Source organism: Gymnoscopelus microlampas (assembly GCF_963454915.1).
Source record: "Gymnoscopelus microlampas genome assembly, chromosome: 13".
Taxonomy (NCBI): Eukaryota; Metazoa; Chordata; class Actinopteri; order Myctophiformes; family Myctophidae; genus Gymnoscopelus; species Gymnoscopelus microlampas.
Genome location: NC_139950.1, coordinates 31728361 through 31742831, shown reverse-complemented (window position 1 = coordinate 31742831; position 14471 = coordinate 31728361). Strand labels below are relative to the sequence as shown.

The window sequence follows — 14471 nt, the reverse complement described above, 5'->3', positions numbered from 1 at the left end:
ATCAGACAGTTGCCACTTGGCAGAAGAAAATGACTTATCATTGTTGGCAAAAGGGTAAACTGACAGTAGCGCATTAAGCATTGAACATGCCTTACTGTATGTTCTGTTTTATTTGAAGTATGTTATTATGAATATATGGTATATTAGATAGATTATGAAACTAATTCACTCACTGTAAGACCTTTAAATGATGGCTGTTTTGGACTATCAAAAGCCTTGTCACATTCTTGTAACACTGTTGTGTCTTGTACAGTAGTAGCCTACTTTGTGTATTCATAATATCCAACCAGTTGCTGTTTTGTTTTCAATAAGTCGGCTATGGTGAAGCCAAAGGCTCGTGTGGACAAAGGCCTTCTATTCTCTTTTTTTTCTAATGCAGCTGTTTCAACCTTTATTCAGACAGTGGAGACATTACTGCTAAACAGAAGACAATGACATGTTAAAATGTATTCAGACATCTTCACCTCCTATTGGTTGGCATTAGCTTTGTTGAAAGGATTGTAGGATCATCTGCAAACTATAGTTTACAGACACAATTTGTAAAATGAAAATAAATCGAGGGGACGTTTCAATAAGCATGTAATGTTGGGCAGACCAACATAGTGGACTAAACTAGCTGAAATAGCATCAAAAAAACATTCAGCTTAAATTTGTGCATATGCGTTTTTTTGTTTGTTTGTTCTTGAAGAATATTTTGCTACCAAGAGCAATTTACAAAGTCATAATAACTGGTAAGTGGCCGAAATGCTAGCTAGAACATAAATATGCTACAAAATATTAATAAGCAACATACCAAGTGCGGTATGTGTAGCCCAAGAAAGGTCACCCCAGTGCTCTCAGCCAGTCACTCTGATTTTACAAGACATTAAGGTCGTGGTGTAAATTTATGATTTATATTAGGCTATTTCAAGAACTTTAAATGCTTAATTATTTTATTCCCTCAGTGTGCTTGCTGAGCCTGAACAGAAAACCCCTGCGTTCAACATTTTGCATGAAGATACTTGAGAGACAGCACTTGAAGCCTCTAGTCTAGTGAACGATTCACTTGACTCCCTGCAGTTTGCTTTTCAGGCAAACATTGGTGTGGATGATGCCATCATCTACTTGCTCCACACCTGTAGAGGCCGTGCAGTACTGCGAGTCCACCTGATGTAGGTGGACCACGGCCTGGTGGCCTGGTGGATTACGGACTACCTCACCTGCAGACCACAGCAGGTCAAACTGCAGGGCAGCCTCTCAGATGTGCTGGTGAGCAAAACCGGCGCTCCCCAAGGTACCGTGCTGTCACCCTTCCTGTTCACCCTCTACACCTCTGACTTCAATTTAATAACAAAAGAAGGAATGGCTGGTGGTGCTGCACACAAACAAACAAACAAGTAAATAAGTGTTTAGGTTATATGACAAATCTTTTTTAAGCGTACTCTATGAGTGTTATAACATATCTTACAACCATACATAAACGAATCGCAATAAAATATAAATACTCAATCTAATTTACTCCCTACCCCAGTGACGTCACTGATGATGTCACCCAATGTATAAATACATGACATGGTTGACTTCTTAGACATACACAATCTCACATTCATAGATAGCCTGGTGGAAGCTTGTGCACCAGTACAACAGGAATTCACTTGGTTTTATTCAACCAATCATTTCCAATATGGCTAGAAAGTGTCCCAATTGTGAAAAGACAGTGTTTTGGGCTGAGGAGGTGTCATCATTGGGTAAAGCTTGGCACAGGTTGTGCCTGAAGTGCGACCGTTGCAACAAGCTTCTGAATGCAGGGGGTCATGCTGGGCATGATGGAAGGCCCTACTGCAACATGCCATGCTATGCTGCCCTCTTTGGGCCAAGAGGTGTGAATATTGGAGGGGCAGGCTCCTATGTATATGATAGTCCTTTTAACTACAACAAATCTGCTGCTGTGGACTCGGCACCCACGTCTGAGGGGAGGGGAGCCTATGTACCTAAGGGACCTGAAAAAGATGGGAGCACCACTTTCACTTTCTTTGGTGAAACCAACCTTTCTCCCAAACCTCATGGGTTTAAGGATCAGACATCTTTGTGTGCACCTAAAAAGACACGCACACAACACACACACACACATACACACACGCACACGCACACACATACGTCACACACGTCACACACACAGACCCAGCTAGCGACCGAGCGTGACCGCTGATATCAAGCTCGTATTTGGCTGTGAGTGCCGAGCACTGCCGGCGCTGAGCTCTCCTCACGACTAATAGGTCTCGCTCATTGGAATGCGTGGCGATGTGCCGTGATCCTTCTATTGTCACACCAGTGTGACGCTGTCCATGTTTGAGGACATTTACATTTGAATGCATAGCACTACTCAATGTAGATTAGACTACATTAGCATAAGGAAATTGTCAGAATGTCTCTTCTAGAATTGTTTAAGACTCTCTCTGTCTCTCTGTCATTACTATACTTGTGAGGACATCAACATTTTAGGAAAGCACTTTTATAGATACCATTTGTAATTTTTGCCATTTTTCACACTGAACCTAAAACCATTTGTAAGCTTATTGGTGTTATTTAGTGATCAAAACAAAATAAGGTGACCTAGGATTTATTGCTCCTCAATCAAGTGTTTTTTGTCTTCTTTTTTTGCCTTGTTTGTTTTTGATTTTATTCTTATTGTATAGTTATTGTATTTACTCATTGCATTGTCAATTCTGGCACTTGTCTTTTGTAGTGCTGCTTTGCTTATTTTATTTGTTCTTTCACTTTAACTATTATTTAATATTAATTAAGTGGCCTATTATTGTTAATAACACACACACACACACACACACACACACACACACACACACACACACACACACACACACACACACACACACACACACACACACACACACACACACACACACACACACACACACACCATCACAGGTAAATGTTACCTTGGTTCGTTCAGGTAGCTGGATGTGTCACTAATATTTGTGACTGGTTCACAGTCAGAGAGGTTTTATGTAGGGAAACTATAGGTTACTAGCGTAACCCCGGTTTTATGAGTCTCGCCTATGGGAGAGCGCCCTCTGGTGTGAACACAGAAGCATTACTTGATACACTCCGGACAATACTCTGATTGGCTTGGCCTCTGATGTCTTTCCTGTCTGGAGGTCCTGCCCTCCATGGTACAAAATTTTGGGCGAGACTCTCGCTCCCTATATCATAAAACCGGGGTTACGCTAGTAACCTATAGTTTTACATTCTAAGAGTCGATTCGAGTCTCGCCTATGGGCGCGAAATTTGATAAACTCACGTATTGTTATCCAGAAGTCAGAGGACACAGCCTCAGGTACTGCCTGGAGCCTGGTGGCTACGTTTAGGACTGCATGCGCCACTGGGGGCATATTTTTTGTTTTCTCTCTCGTGTTTTTGCCAGACCCAGGGGGTCGGCCTATATGAGGCTTTGTCTGTCCCTCTTTTCCTCTGCACACACGTCATGCGAAGTCCGGCCATTCAGATTTCAACCACTAGGGGTCTGGCAGTACCAGGTCTCCTGGTTCTAGTTTCCCATTAAAAGGTAGTATTAAATGGCGTTTTCTAAAATCACATCGCGGGCCAGATTTGACGACGTTGCGGGACAGAATTGGCCCGCGAAACACCAGTTTGACACCACTGCGTTAGAGGGTTCTGGGGGATGTACCCAGGTCTGAGTTTAAGCACCACCCTCGTCGCACTGTCACTGAACTGCATGCACTCCTCATGGACTGAGATCCAACCAGTTGCACCGATCCTCTTGGCCGAGACCAAGGCCATCAGTGCAGTCTTAAGCGTCAGGTGTCGTAGGTCAATCCGGCCCAGAAGCTCAAAGGGCGCCCCAGACAGAGCGTCCAATACCAGGCCTAAGTCCCAGGATGGCACCAGGGACTTAGCTACTGGCAGGAGGCGCCTCGCCCCCTTCATGAACCGACTCACCAGGTGGTACTGACCCACCGTATCGCCACATAAGCCGATGCGACAAGCCAAAATGGCTGCCAGATAGACTTTCACAGTGGAGAAGGCCCTGCCCTTGTCCATTAGGTCCTGCAGAAAGGACAGAATGACAGTCACTGGGGCCAAATAAGGTATGGTGTGAGTTTTCTCACACATAACTCAAATGTGTGCCACTTTCTTTCATAACATGAACGTGTGGAGAAGGCCCTAGCACTCTATATGACACTGAGGCAACCCCTCGGCGCCCAGGTTCATCCGCTCACGTGTCAAGCCAAGAAAAATCTCGCCCCCCCGCTTGCGTTAGCATATCCCTGCGTTACGGTAGCGGCCAAGGGCGATCCTGTAGTAGAGGAGTGATTTCTGAGAGCCAGTGGCCCCACGCTGGGGCTACCAGTATCAACCTCAAGCCCTCTGTCCTCACTCTCTCGAGTGTGGGAGCAATGAGGGACAGCGGCGGAAAGGCGTACAGGAGTGTCCTGGGCCACGCGTGCGCTAGCACGTCCAGGCCCATTTCGCGTTGTCCTGTGAGGCAAACAGATCTAAAAAAAACGAAACGAGCCCAGATCTGTTCTGCTATGACGGGGTGAAGTGACCATTCCGCGTAATGGCACTTCCCCCTGGACAGCAGGTCTGCCCCCTCGTTCTGGAGGCTTGCCACGCGAGATGCTCTGAGAGAGAACAGTCGTTGTTCGCTCCAGATAAGCAGTCTGTGTGCCAGCTCGTGCAGCACGCGAGACCTCATACCTCCCTGCCTGTTGATATAACACAGCATTGACATGTTGTCTGTCCTGATTATCACATGACGCACTCGCAAATGGGAGGAAATAGCGTATGGCCAGAGAAACGGCCAGGAGCTCCAGGTAGTTTATCCTCAATTTAGGAACAAAAGGAGCAATGGTTGGTGGAGCTGCACACAAACAAACAAACAAACAAACAAACAAACAAACAAACAAACACGTAAATAAATGTTCAGGCTTTTTGACTTTTTTTTTAAGCATTTACTGTATGAGTGTTATAACATATCTCACAACCATACATAAACAAATCACAATAAAACATAAATACTTAACCTAATTTACCCCCACCCCCCATACTTTCTCTATCCCAGTGACATCATGGACGATGATATCACTGATGATGACTTCACTGATGATGACATCACTGATGATGACATCACTGATGATGTCACCCATTGTATAAATACATGATCTGGTTGGCTTCTTGGATATACGCAATCTCATATTTGCAGATAGCCTGGTGGAAGCTGGTGCACCAATACAAACAGGAGTTCACTTTGTTTTATTTGACCAAAACATTTCCAACATGGCTAAAAAGTGTCCCAATTGTGAGAAGACAGTGTTTTGGGCTGAGGAGGTGTCATCATTGGGGAAAGCTTGGCACAAGTTGTGCCTGAAGTGCGACCGCTGCAACAAGCTTCTGAATGCAGGGGGTCATGCTGAGCATGATGGAAGGCCCTACTGCAACATGCCATGCTATGCTGCCCTCTTTGGGCCAAGTGGTGTGAATATTGGCGGGGTACTGGCAGGCTCCTATACTTCTATGAACACCAGCAATCCTGCTGCTGTGGACACAGCACCTAAGAAGGCTGAGAAGAAAGCCTATGTACCTAAGGCACCAGCAAAACCTGGCAGCATCAGCACTTCATCTTTCTTTAAAGCCGACCTGTGTCCCAGATGCAACAAGAAAGTATTCTTTGCGGAGAAGGTGACATCACTGGGCAAGGAGTGGCATCGGCCCTGTCTGAGCTGTGAAAGGTGCCGCAAGACCCTGACTGCTGGCAGCCATGCAGAGCATGATGGCAAGCCGTACTGCGACGTACCATGCTATGCTGCCCTCTTTGGGCCAAGAGGTGTGAATATTGGAGGGGCAGGCTCCTATGTATATGATAGTCCTGGGAACAACATCAACCCTGCTGCTGTGAACTACTCAGCGCCCAAGGTGGAGGACAAGACAGCTTGTGTACCTAAGGACCCAGAAAGAGATGAAGGCGCAGGCTGCCATATGGATGATACTCCTGTTAACTACAACAACCCTGCTGCTGTGGACTCAGCACCCAAGCCTGAGGAGAAGAGAGCCTCTGTACCTAAGGGACCTGAAAAAGCTGGGAGCACCACTTTCACTTTCTTTGGTGAAACCAACCTTTGTCCCAGATGCAACAAGAAAGTATATTTTGCTGAGAAGGTGACCTCACTGGGCAAGAACTGGCATCGGCCCTGTCTCCACTGTGAAAAGTGCAGGAAGACCCTGGCTCCTGGCAGCCACGCAGAGCATTGTGGCCAGCCATACTGCCACAAGCCATGCTACGCTGATATGTTTGGGCCCCAAGTGGTGAACACTTGGCGTGGGCAGCTACATCTATGAACAGGGAGCCCAGTGCCATGACCCAGCCTTTAGCCCTATATGCCTAGATGGGCATATTGTTCTGGTTGTCAAGAACCGCCGTTCTGACCGATATGGCCATATATGGGCAATTTGGCATATAATGATAAAATCAAAAAAAAAAAATCCATACATGGGCATGAAGGGGACAAGGACAGACATATAGATATATCCATAAGTATGGGCATTAAAGGGATACAGGCAGACATACCGATGCAAAGAACTCCATATATGGGCAATTGGGCATAAAAGGGACACAGACAGATTTGGTACTCTGACAACAACGTGTACAACGGGTACTGCATATCCGGGCTCGCTTCCCGAATCGGCCGGTGTGCCCGGTCTATTCATAATAATCTCATCCACTACTCGCTGATCTACTGAAACACAGCCATCTGTCTGGCACAAATATGGAGTTCCACAATGATGTCATCAGTTTGAACCCCCGCCTACAACCACTCAGGTTTTACCATGAGAGCTGCAATCTAACTATTAAAGAAAAAAAACATAAATAACTAGAAAATGTGCTCCACGGAGCACAAGTCTCCGCCAGCAGACTTGTGTTCTTCCAGAGAATGTAGCAATCTTTGCTGTGTCATGTTGTCAGCATTTGTGGCTCGTCTTTGTTTTTTGTTATTTAGGGATTCAAGTGGTCTTTCTGCTGTCGGCATTGCGCCTTTGCTTCTTCATGAGGTTTCAGACGATAATTTCCTGCTTCTTCAGTTTGCGTAATGAGAGTTAGTTGCATTGTGTGATCTCAGCTGTGATCTCACTTTGTACTGGTGTGCTCCTCTATTCTCGGTGTGCGCTCCTCTCTTCTCGCTGTGCGCTCCTCCTCTCGGTACGCACTCCTCTCTTCTTGGTATGTGCTCCTTGTACTGGAAAGTACTGGAAAGTACTGTTCCTTGGTATGTGCTCCTTGTACTGGAAAGTACTGTTCCTGACTGTTCCTGAGCACAAGTCTCCGCCAGCAGCAGGATTTTTGGTAAGGAATTTATTCCAAGATTGGAACTTTTTCTGCTAATATCTCCTGACTAAATGTTAGCTTGGCTGATGGCACTGATGTCACTTCGAAACATGCACCGCAATGTTTCGAAGTGACTCACATATTTATAGGTATGTATTTCGTCATGCGTCCCGCTAGCCAATCAAAGCACACCCTTTCAACATATTGTCACGTGTCACGTGAAGCTTGACCAATGTTAGCTTGGCTAGGGGGGGGGGACACAGCGAAAATCAAACGAAAACATACTCTCCACCATGCCTTCGGCCTGGCGGAGACAATAAAGGTAAAAAAACACACTAAAACTAGAAAAAGTGCTCCTCGGAGCACATGTCTCCGCCAGGTCAGGTAAGTTATTGTGGCCTCCTGGTGGCGCTATAATAGGCCTATTTGAAAAGGGTGCCATTTCTTCTTAGGCCTTTCACGGCAATCGGACACTGCATTCATGATTTGTGGCATTTTGTTCCAAAAATGTGTTTTGCTAAATTAGACCTGCTGGTGGCGCTATAACAAGCCAATGTCAAATGGGTGGCATTTCTTCCTCGGCCTAATGGGAATGTGCGTGTGAAATTTCAAGGAAATTGCAAGCTGCGTTCATGATTTGAGGCATTTTGTTCAAAACGGACCAATCCTGCAAACTTTGGAAGCCAACCTTAGCCAATCAGGGACGGACAGACAGGGGGTAAAACATAGTCTCTCGCCATGCCTTTCGGCCTGGCGGAGACAATAAGCAGGATGTAATTTGCATACATATGTGAGGGGACTTAATTTAACTGGCTACATTTTATTTGTTCTACGATGGTGTCGCGGGCTGAAAAAAGCAGATCTACAAGCCAACAAAGCGTCTCATTGTGAGCTTGTAGATTTTAACAGCTTACATTGTATAAACTAGGGCCATATTGCGTCATCTCTTTTTTAATATGTTGATTTATTGACCACTTCAACTTGCTTTATTCATTTTGTCCACACAAGGGCGACAAAGACCGTTGAATAAAATACACTCTATTAGTTCAATGCACTTAGATCAATGTTAGGTTTTTGACCCATGCTGTGAGTGAGTGAGTCGTTAGTGAGTTAGTGTGTCTGTTTGTGAATTACTTAGTTAGTTTTGGGAAAAACGTTGGTACCTCTAAAGCAGGGGTTCCCAACCTTTCTGATACCAGGGACCGGCTGCCAGTTCTTGAAAATTTCGCGGACCGGCAAGGAAATATATGTCACATATATGTCACATATATGATGGGTGGGCTACAATTACATTTTCTATCTAGACACGTATTATACACTGCCAGTTGGGGCTAAATTATTAATGTAAGAATGACACGGTCTGAGAGTGTATAACAGACTTTTACTCCAACAGTATGAAAATACAAAACATGTACAACTGATGCAGAGACACAAGCCACAATCGCGAACAACAACAACAACACAACATTTACCGCTGTCGGTAGGCCCGGCGAGGATAAGCTTTGACACGCTCATGTCAATACAGTCTGTCTTGCAACGTCACATACTGCACGCAACACCAATAGCAAAAAAATACAGCACAGCTTAAAAGCAGAGAGACGACACACTCGCCAATACAAACAACATTGCATAGTAGCAGTAATTAATTAGTGATTTGACATCACGTTGAAAAACAGTATAGCAACATCACATCATTGCATAGTAGTAGTAATTAATTAGTGATTTGACATCACGTTGAAAAACAGTATAGCAACATCACATCATTGCATAGTAGTAGTAATTAATTAGTGATTTGACATCATGTTGAAAAACAGTATCACATACACAGGCAGGCAGAAACAACTTTGGTCATAATAATAACTCACCACTAGTGGGAGACCTGAGCCTGCTTCCCTGATACAAGCAGTTCGTAGCGTGGTGTGATTGAGGTCAAAGACAAACGAAGTGTATTTGTACAATCCAATCGGCTTCTAAACTTGGTCTTGGTGGCTGTCATGGCTGAAAAGCCAGCCTCACACAAGTACGTAGACGGGAAAGGTAACAAGGTCTTTAGTGCTAGTGTGGATAGTTCGGGGTATTCCGTCTTCACTTTAATCCAGAAGGATGGGACAGAATGCGACGTGAAAAAAGTTTTTAATCCTCCGTCATTCTTTAGCTCCAGCAGTTTGTCCTCTTGTTCAATTGTTAGAGTTGACGCGTCGGAGGCAAAGGGATCACGTATCCATTCATTCCCAGTCCTCGGGTCCTTTTGGGGGGGGAAATAGCGCTGGAACTCCGCTGACAGCGAACGTAGGTGGTTGCTCAGCAGTTTTGATAGGGGTCTGCGTTGTTTTTCTCCCACACAATCGGCAAATGTATGGAACATATCATAGACACCTTTGTCAACTCGTTTTGCCCATGAATCTAATTTGGATTTAAAAGCAGACACTTTGTCGGCCACTTTAAAGACTGTTGTCATTTTCCCCTGGAGCGACAGATTCAGTTCGTTCAGATGTGTAAATATATCACACAAATACGCCAGTTTTGCAACCCAGTCTTCATCTGCGAAGTGCTTGGCCAGGTCAGAGCCCTTCTCGGTAAGAAACACCTGCAGCGGCTGTCGTAGTTCATACACTCTGTTAAGGGCCTTACCCCTGGATAGCCATCGAACCTCTGTGTGTAAAAGGAGCCGCTTGTGGTCTGCATCCATCTCTTCACATATTTGCTCAAATAAACGAGTGTTAAGCGCGTGCGCTTTTATGAAGTTGATTACCTTGATCACTTCGCTCAATACAGTGTTCAACTCGGGGGACATTTTTTTACTTGCCAGCATCTCCCGATGAATGATGCAGTGAGTGGCTTCACAATTCGGGGCAACCTGCTTCAGTCTAGTTGTGAAGCCAGAGGTAACCGCCCAACTCACTCCAAATCCAACTCACTCCAAATCGCGCCCAACTCATTCCAGACATCTCACTCCACACACTTGCCCAACTCACTCCACACACTTGCCCAACTCACTCCACACACTTGCCCAACTCACTCCACACACTTGGCCAACTCACTCCAAAACTTATTATTGAGTACAATATTGAGGAATTAAGTACAATATTGAGGAATTTGTTACTTTTAACTCTATTCTGTTTTAGGCTTGGTTAAAGTTTTAAATACTGTCTCTACAAAACAGTCTCTACAAAACAACTTAAGGGGGGGGGGGCTCGCTGGCCCCCGTCTTGTTAGGCTATTATTGAGCCTTAACAGTATCTATGGCCCTGGACTGTTAACACTTTGGCACTCCACTCACTCCACCCCACTGCTTACACCTAATGGCCCTCCTCCACTGAGTTCACCCGCATAATCACCCTCCACCCAGGTTAGGGTTAGGGTTAGGGTTTAGGGTTAGGGTTAGAATGTAAGAGTCTCCACCGATTCAACCCCCACACACACACACACACACACACACACACACACACACACACACACACACACACACACACACACACACACACACACACACACACACACACACACACACACACACACACACACACACACACACACACACACACACGAACACTGGGCTAAAGTGTTTAATGCATGTTTTATAATATTATAATTTATAGCTACAAAGCAACTAGTAAAACAAATAAATTTAGTGGAGTAAAAAAACAATATTTGGATCCAATATGTAGTGGAGTAGAGGTAAAAGCATTGGAAGTTGGGAATACTCAAATAACGCACAAATACCCAACATTGTACTTAAGTACAGTACTTAAGTAAATGTACTTAGTTACTTTACACCACTGACACATTGAACCAATATTACACTGGTGACATTGCATGGAGTGAGTTGGGTTTGGTCCTGGAGTGAGTTGGCTATGGTCCTGGAGGGAGTTGGTCTTTGGTCCTGGAGTGAGTTGGCCGAGCCCTGGAGTGAGTTGGGCGAGCCCTGGAGTGAGTTGGGCAAATATTTCTTAAGTCTTCATGGAGTGAGTTGGATTTGGAGTGAGTTGGGCGGTATTCAAGCCAGACAGGCGGCCAGTCATCGCCGCAGCACCGTCAGTGCATACACCAACACAGAAAGCCCAGTCCAGTTTATCAGTAGCATATTCATGCAAGGCTTTGAAGATTTCTTCTCCAGTCGTTTTTGTTGGGAGTGACAAAACACACAGTACATCCTCTTGCAAGTCATCTTTATATATATAACGGACATAAGCAAGTAATATTGCCTTATTTTCCACGTCAGTTGATTCATCAACTTGAATAGCATACCATGGAGATGCACGAATCCTTTCAAATAACTGCGTCTCAACATCCTCAGCCATATCATCAATTCTCCTTTTTACTGTGTTATCAGAGAGAGGAATGTGCCCAACTTTCTTAGCAAAAGATTCCCCAAACATTTCTCGACAAATGTCCTTTGTGGATGGAAGTATCAAGCTCTCTCCAATGTCGAAAGGCTTCTTTAATTTAGCAATTCTATTTGCCACCAAATATGAACATTTCAAAGCAGTTACATTGACTGAAGTTGTCTTTTTAATTGTCTGCTGCTGGCTTATTTGTCCTCGTTTTTTTTCCTCAAAAAATGCCACTGTCTTATCTTTGTGTTCCGGGTGATTTTTTTGGAGGTGCCGACTCAAGTTTGATGGCTTCATAGCCGAATTAGCCAACGTATTCCCGCATAACACACACAATGGCTCCGGTGCATCTTCATCACCTGTTGCGGTGAATCCGTATTGGATGTAGGAGCTGTTATATTTGCGATTGAACGTGGACTTTTTCTTTTTCTTAGCTCCTTCATCCTCTTTTTCGCCTTCATTTGGCCTTTTATCTGCCTTGGTGGGCCCAGTGAAGAAGTTTGTTAGTGTTGACTGCTTTTGCATCTTTTTTGATAATTACTCCAACTATTATGATAACGCATTGTGGTCAGTCGCGGTGTTGCCAGAGATTGAAAGAGAAATAAGCAACCAGGTCTAAGAAAAACAAGGCCAAAAGAAGCGGCCAGCCGGCCACATACTTTGAACCTGGGCTACATGGGCTGTTTAAAAAAAACTTCAACCTATTAATATTTACAAGCAACTTCACTCTTTGTTGGTTACTCCGCTAAGGCGAGGCGTGCCACTGACACGTGTGGCGATATTTTGAGTTTTAAGTAGCTTATAATAAACGGACATGGCAACACCGGTCTGGCGCTGTTAAGTGACGTTACGGAGCACGCGTCGGGCGGAGAACAAATCTACAAGCTAAACAGCTGTAAACAACGCCCCCTGATGCAATGCGTTGTGAGCTTGCAGATCTGTTCTTTCTACTACGCTGCTGCTGAAGAAATTATTCCTCAGTGTCCTTGGGCGCCGCCTCGCGCAACGAAAATAATCGATCTACGTCTACAAGCACTATTTGTTTTATACACATATATTTGTATTGTTTGTGATATGTTATGTGATAGATGCGCAGCTGGGTTGAAATGATTATTGGGCTTTGTTTAAAATAATAACTTTAATGATAAAAAAAAAAAAAAAACACGACTGAACTAGGAATTCCTGGGTGTCTTCTCACGGACCGGCGGGACATGTCCCGCGGACCGGCACCGGTCCGCGGACCGGTGGTTGGGAACCTCTGCTCTAAAGCAGTGTTTCCCAAACTGGGGGGTCGGGACCCTCAGGGGGTCCCCAGATGAATAGCTTACAGGGTGTCTGCACATTTATAAAGTTACAATTTAAGGACTTTTTTTTAGACCTGTTATGACCCTGAGGTCATAATGTATTTAATACTCTTTAATATTCTGTGTATAGGTTTGTGTATGCCCTGTGTGTGTGTGTGTGTGTGTGTGTGTGTGTGTGTGTGTGTGTGTGTGTGTGTGTGTGTGTGTGTGTGTGTGTGTGTGTGTGTGTGTGTGTGTGTGTGTGTGTGTGTGTCTGTGAGAGTGATGGGCTGCAGGTATGTCTAGCTGATTGTGTGAGTGAGTAATTTTGCAGGGAGCTGATTGGTTCCAGCCTTGGGAGAGGGAAGTTTAAAATGGCTGCTTTCCACAGTTCCTGTGGGCTCTCCTCTCTTCAGTTCCAGCAAGACTACCAGCCAACCTGTAGACATGTTTGTTAGGAGTTATTGTGTATTTTAACAGCCTTGGGTTTCGTAGGGGTGGGTAGTCCTTATGTTCTTCAGGTCCTTATGTTATTATGTTCTTTAGGTCCTTATGTTCTCCAGGTTCTTATGTTATTCAGGTTCTTATCTTCTCGAGGTTCTTATGTTCTCCAGGTTCTTTAGGTGCAGCAGTGGCTCAGGGGTAGAGTGGCCGGGTAGAGTGAACTGAAAAACCGCAAGGTTCCCAGTTCGATCCCGGGCTGGGGCGCTCCCCTAGAGTTAGTGTCGAAGTGTCCTTGAGCAAGACGCTGAACTCCTAATTGCTCCCGATGAGCAGGTTGGTGCCTTGCATGGTTTCCTCCGCCATCGGTGTATGAATGTGTGTGTGAATGGTTTAATGGCACAATCAATGTAAAGCGCTTCGGATAGAAGCGCTATATAAATGCACCATTTACCATTTATGTTACGTTTATTGTTTTGCTGTAATGTTCACCCCTAAGTTACAGGCTTTTAATAAAAACCCATAAAAAAGGCTGCAAACTCTTGTTGCTTGTGGTCCTTTGGAGCTGGAAAGGGTTAGGGTTAGGGTTAGGCTCACTTGTTATGTTGCGCCTTAAGGTCCCCCTAGGCCGGGGCGTAACAGACCTTTTTAAAACCGCATTGGCCAAATTGTCAAACAATAGGTAAGAAAGAGTCAAACGTTGTGAAAATAGCCGATCTACAAGCTCACAACGCCTCGCACTGCAAGGTGTCGTGAGCTTGTAGATCGGCACTAGGTATCCACTAGGTATGGAGTAGTCCTACTGTCTGCCGGTCTAAATGGATCCTATTAATAATCTGTAAAAACAAATGAAAAATGCCCCCTTGCGGCCTAAAGCATTGTACCCAGCCATATATGAGGTTTTCACCCCACAGAGACGCTACGTATTTACCCAGAAAGCAACACGAGCATACGTTATCATCATCTGTGTGTCATTTTAAGATGTCTTTGGGCTATTCAAAAATAAACAGACATACAAGCTCATAGCACGCTATGAGCTTGTAGATCTGCTTTTTTTTTTTTCATTGTGAA

General features: G+C 44.8%; 2 protein-coding genes across 2 annotated transcripts in view; one reads left to right on the top strand and one right to left on the bottom strand.

The window, feature by feature from the left end:
- Window positions 1–14471, bottom strand: part of LOC311059179 (uncharacterized protein) — a 431271-nt gene that overhangs the window by 17745 nt on the left and 399055 nt on the right. The gene's annotated exons all lie outside the window — the stretch shown is intronic.
- Window positions 5299–6357, top strand: LOC311058621 (cysteine-rich protein 2-like; the record flags this gene model as incomplete). Its single annotated transcript, XM_084076082.1, has 1 exon — window positions 5299–6357. The coding sequence occupies one exon, from the start codon at window positions 5299–5301 to the stop codon at window positions 6355–6357; it is 1059 nt and encodes a 352-aa protein (XP_083932208.1).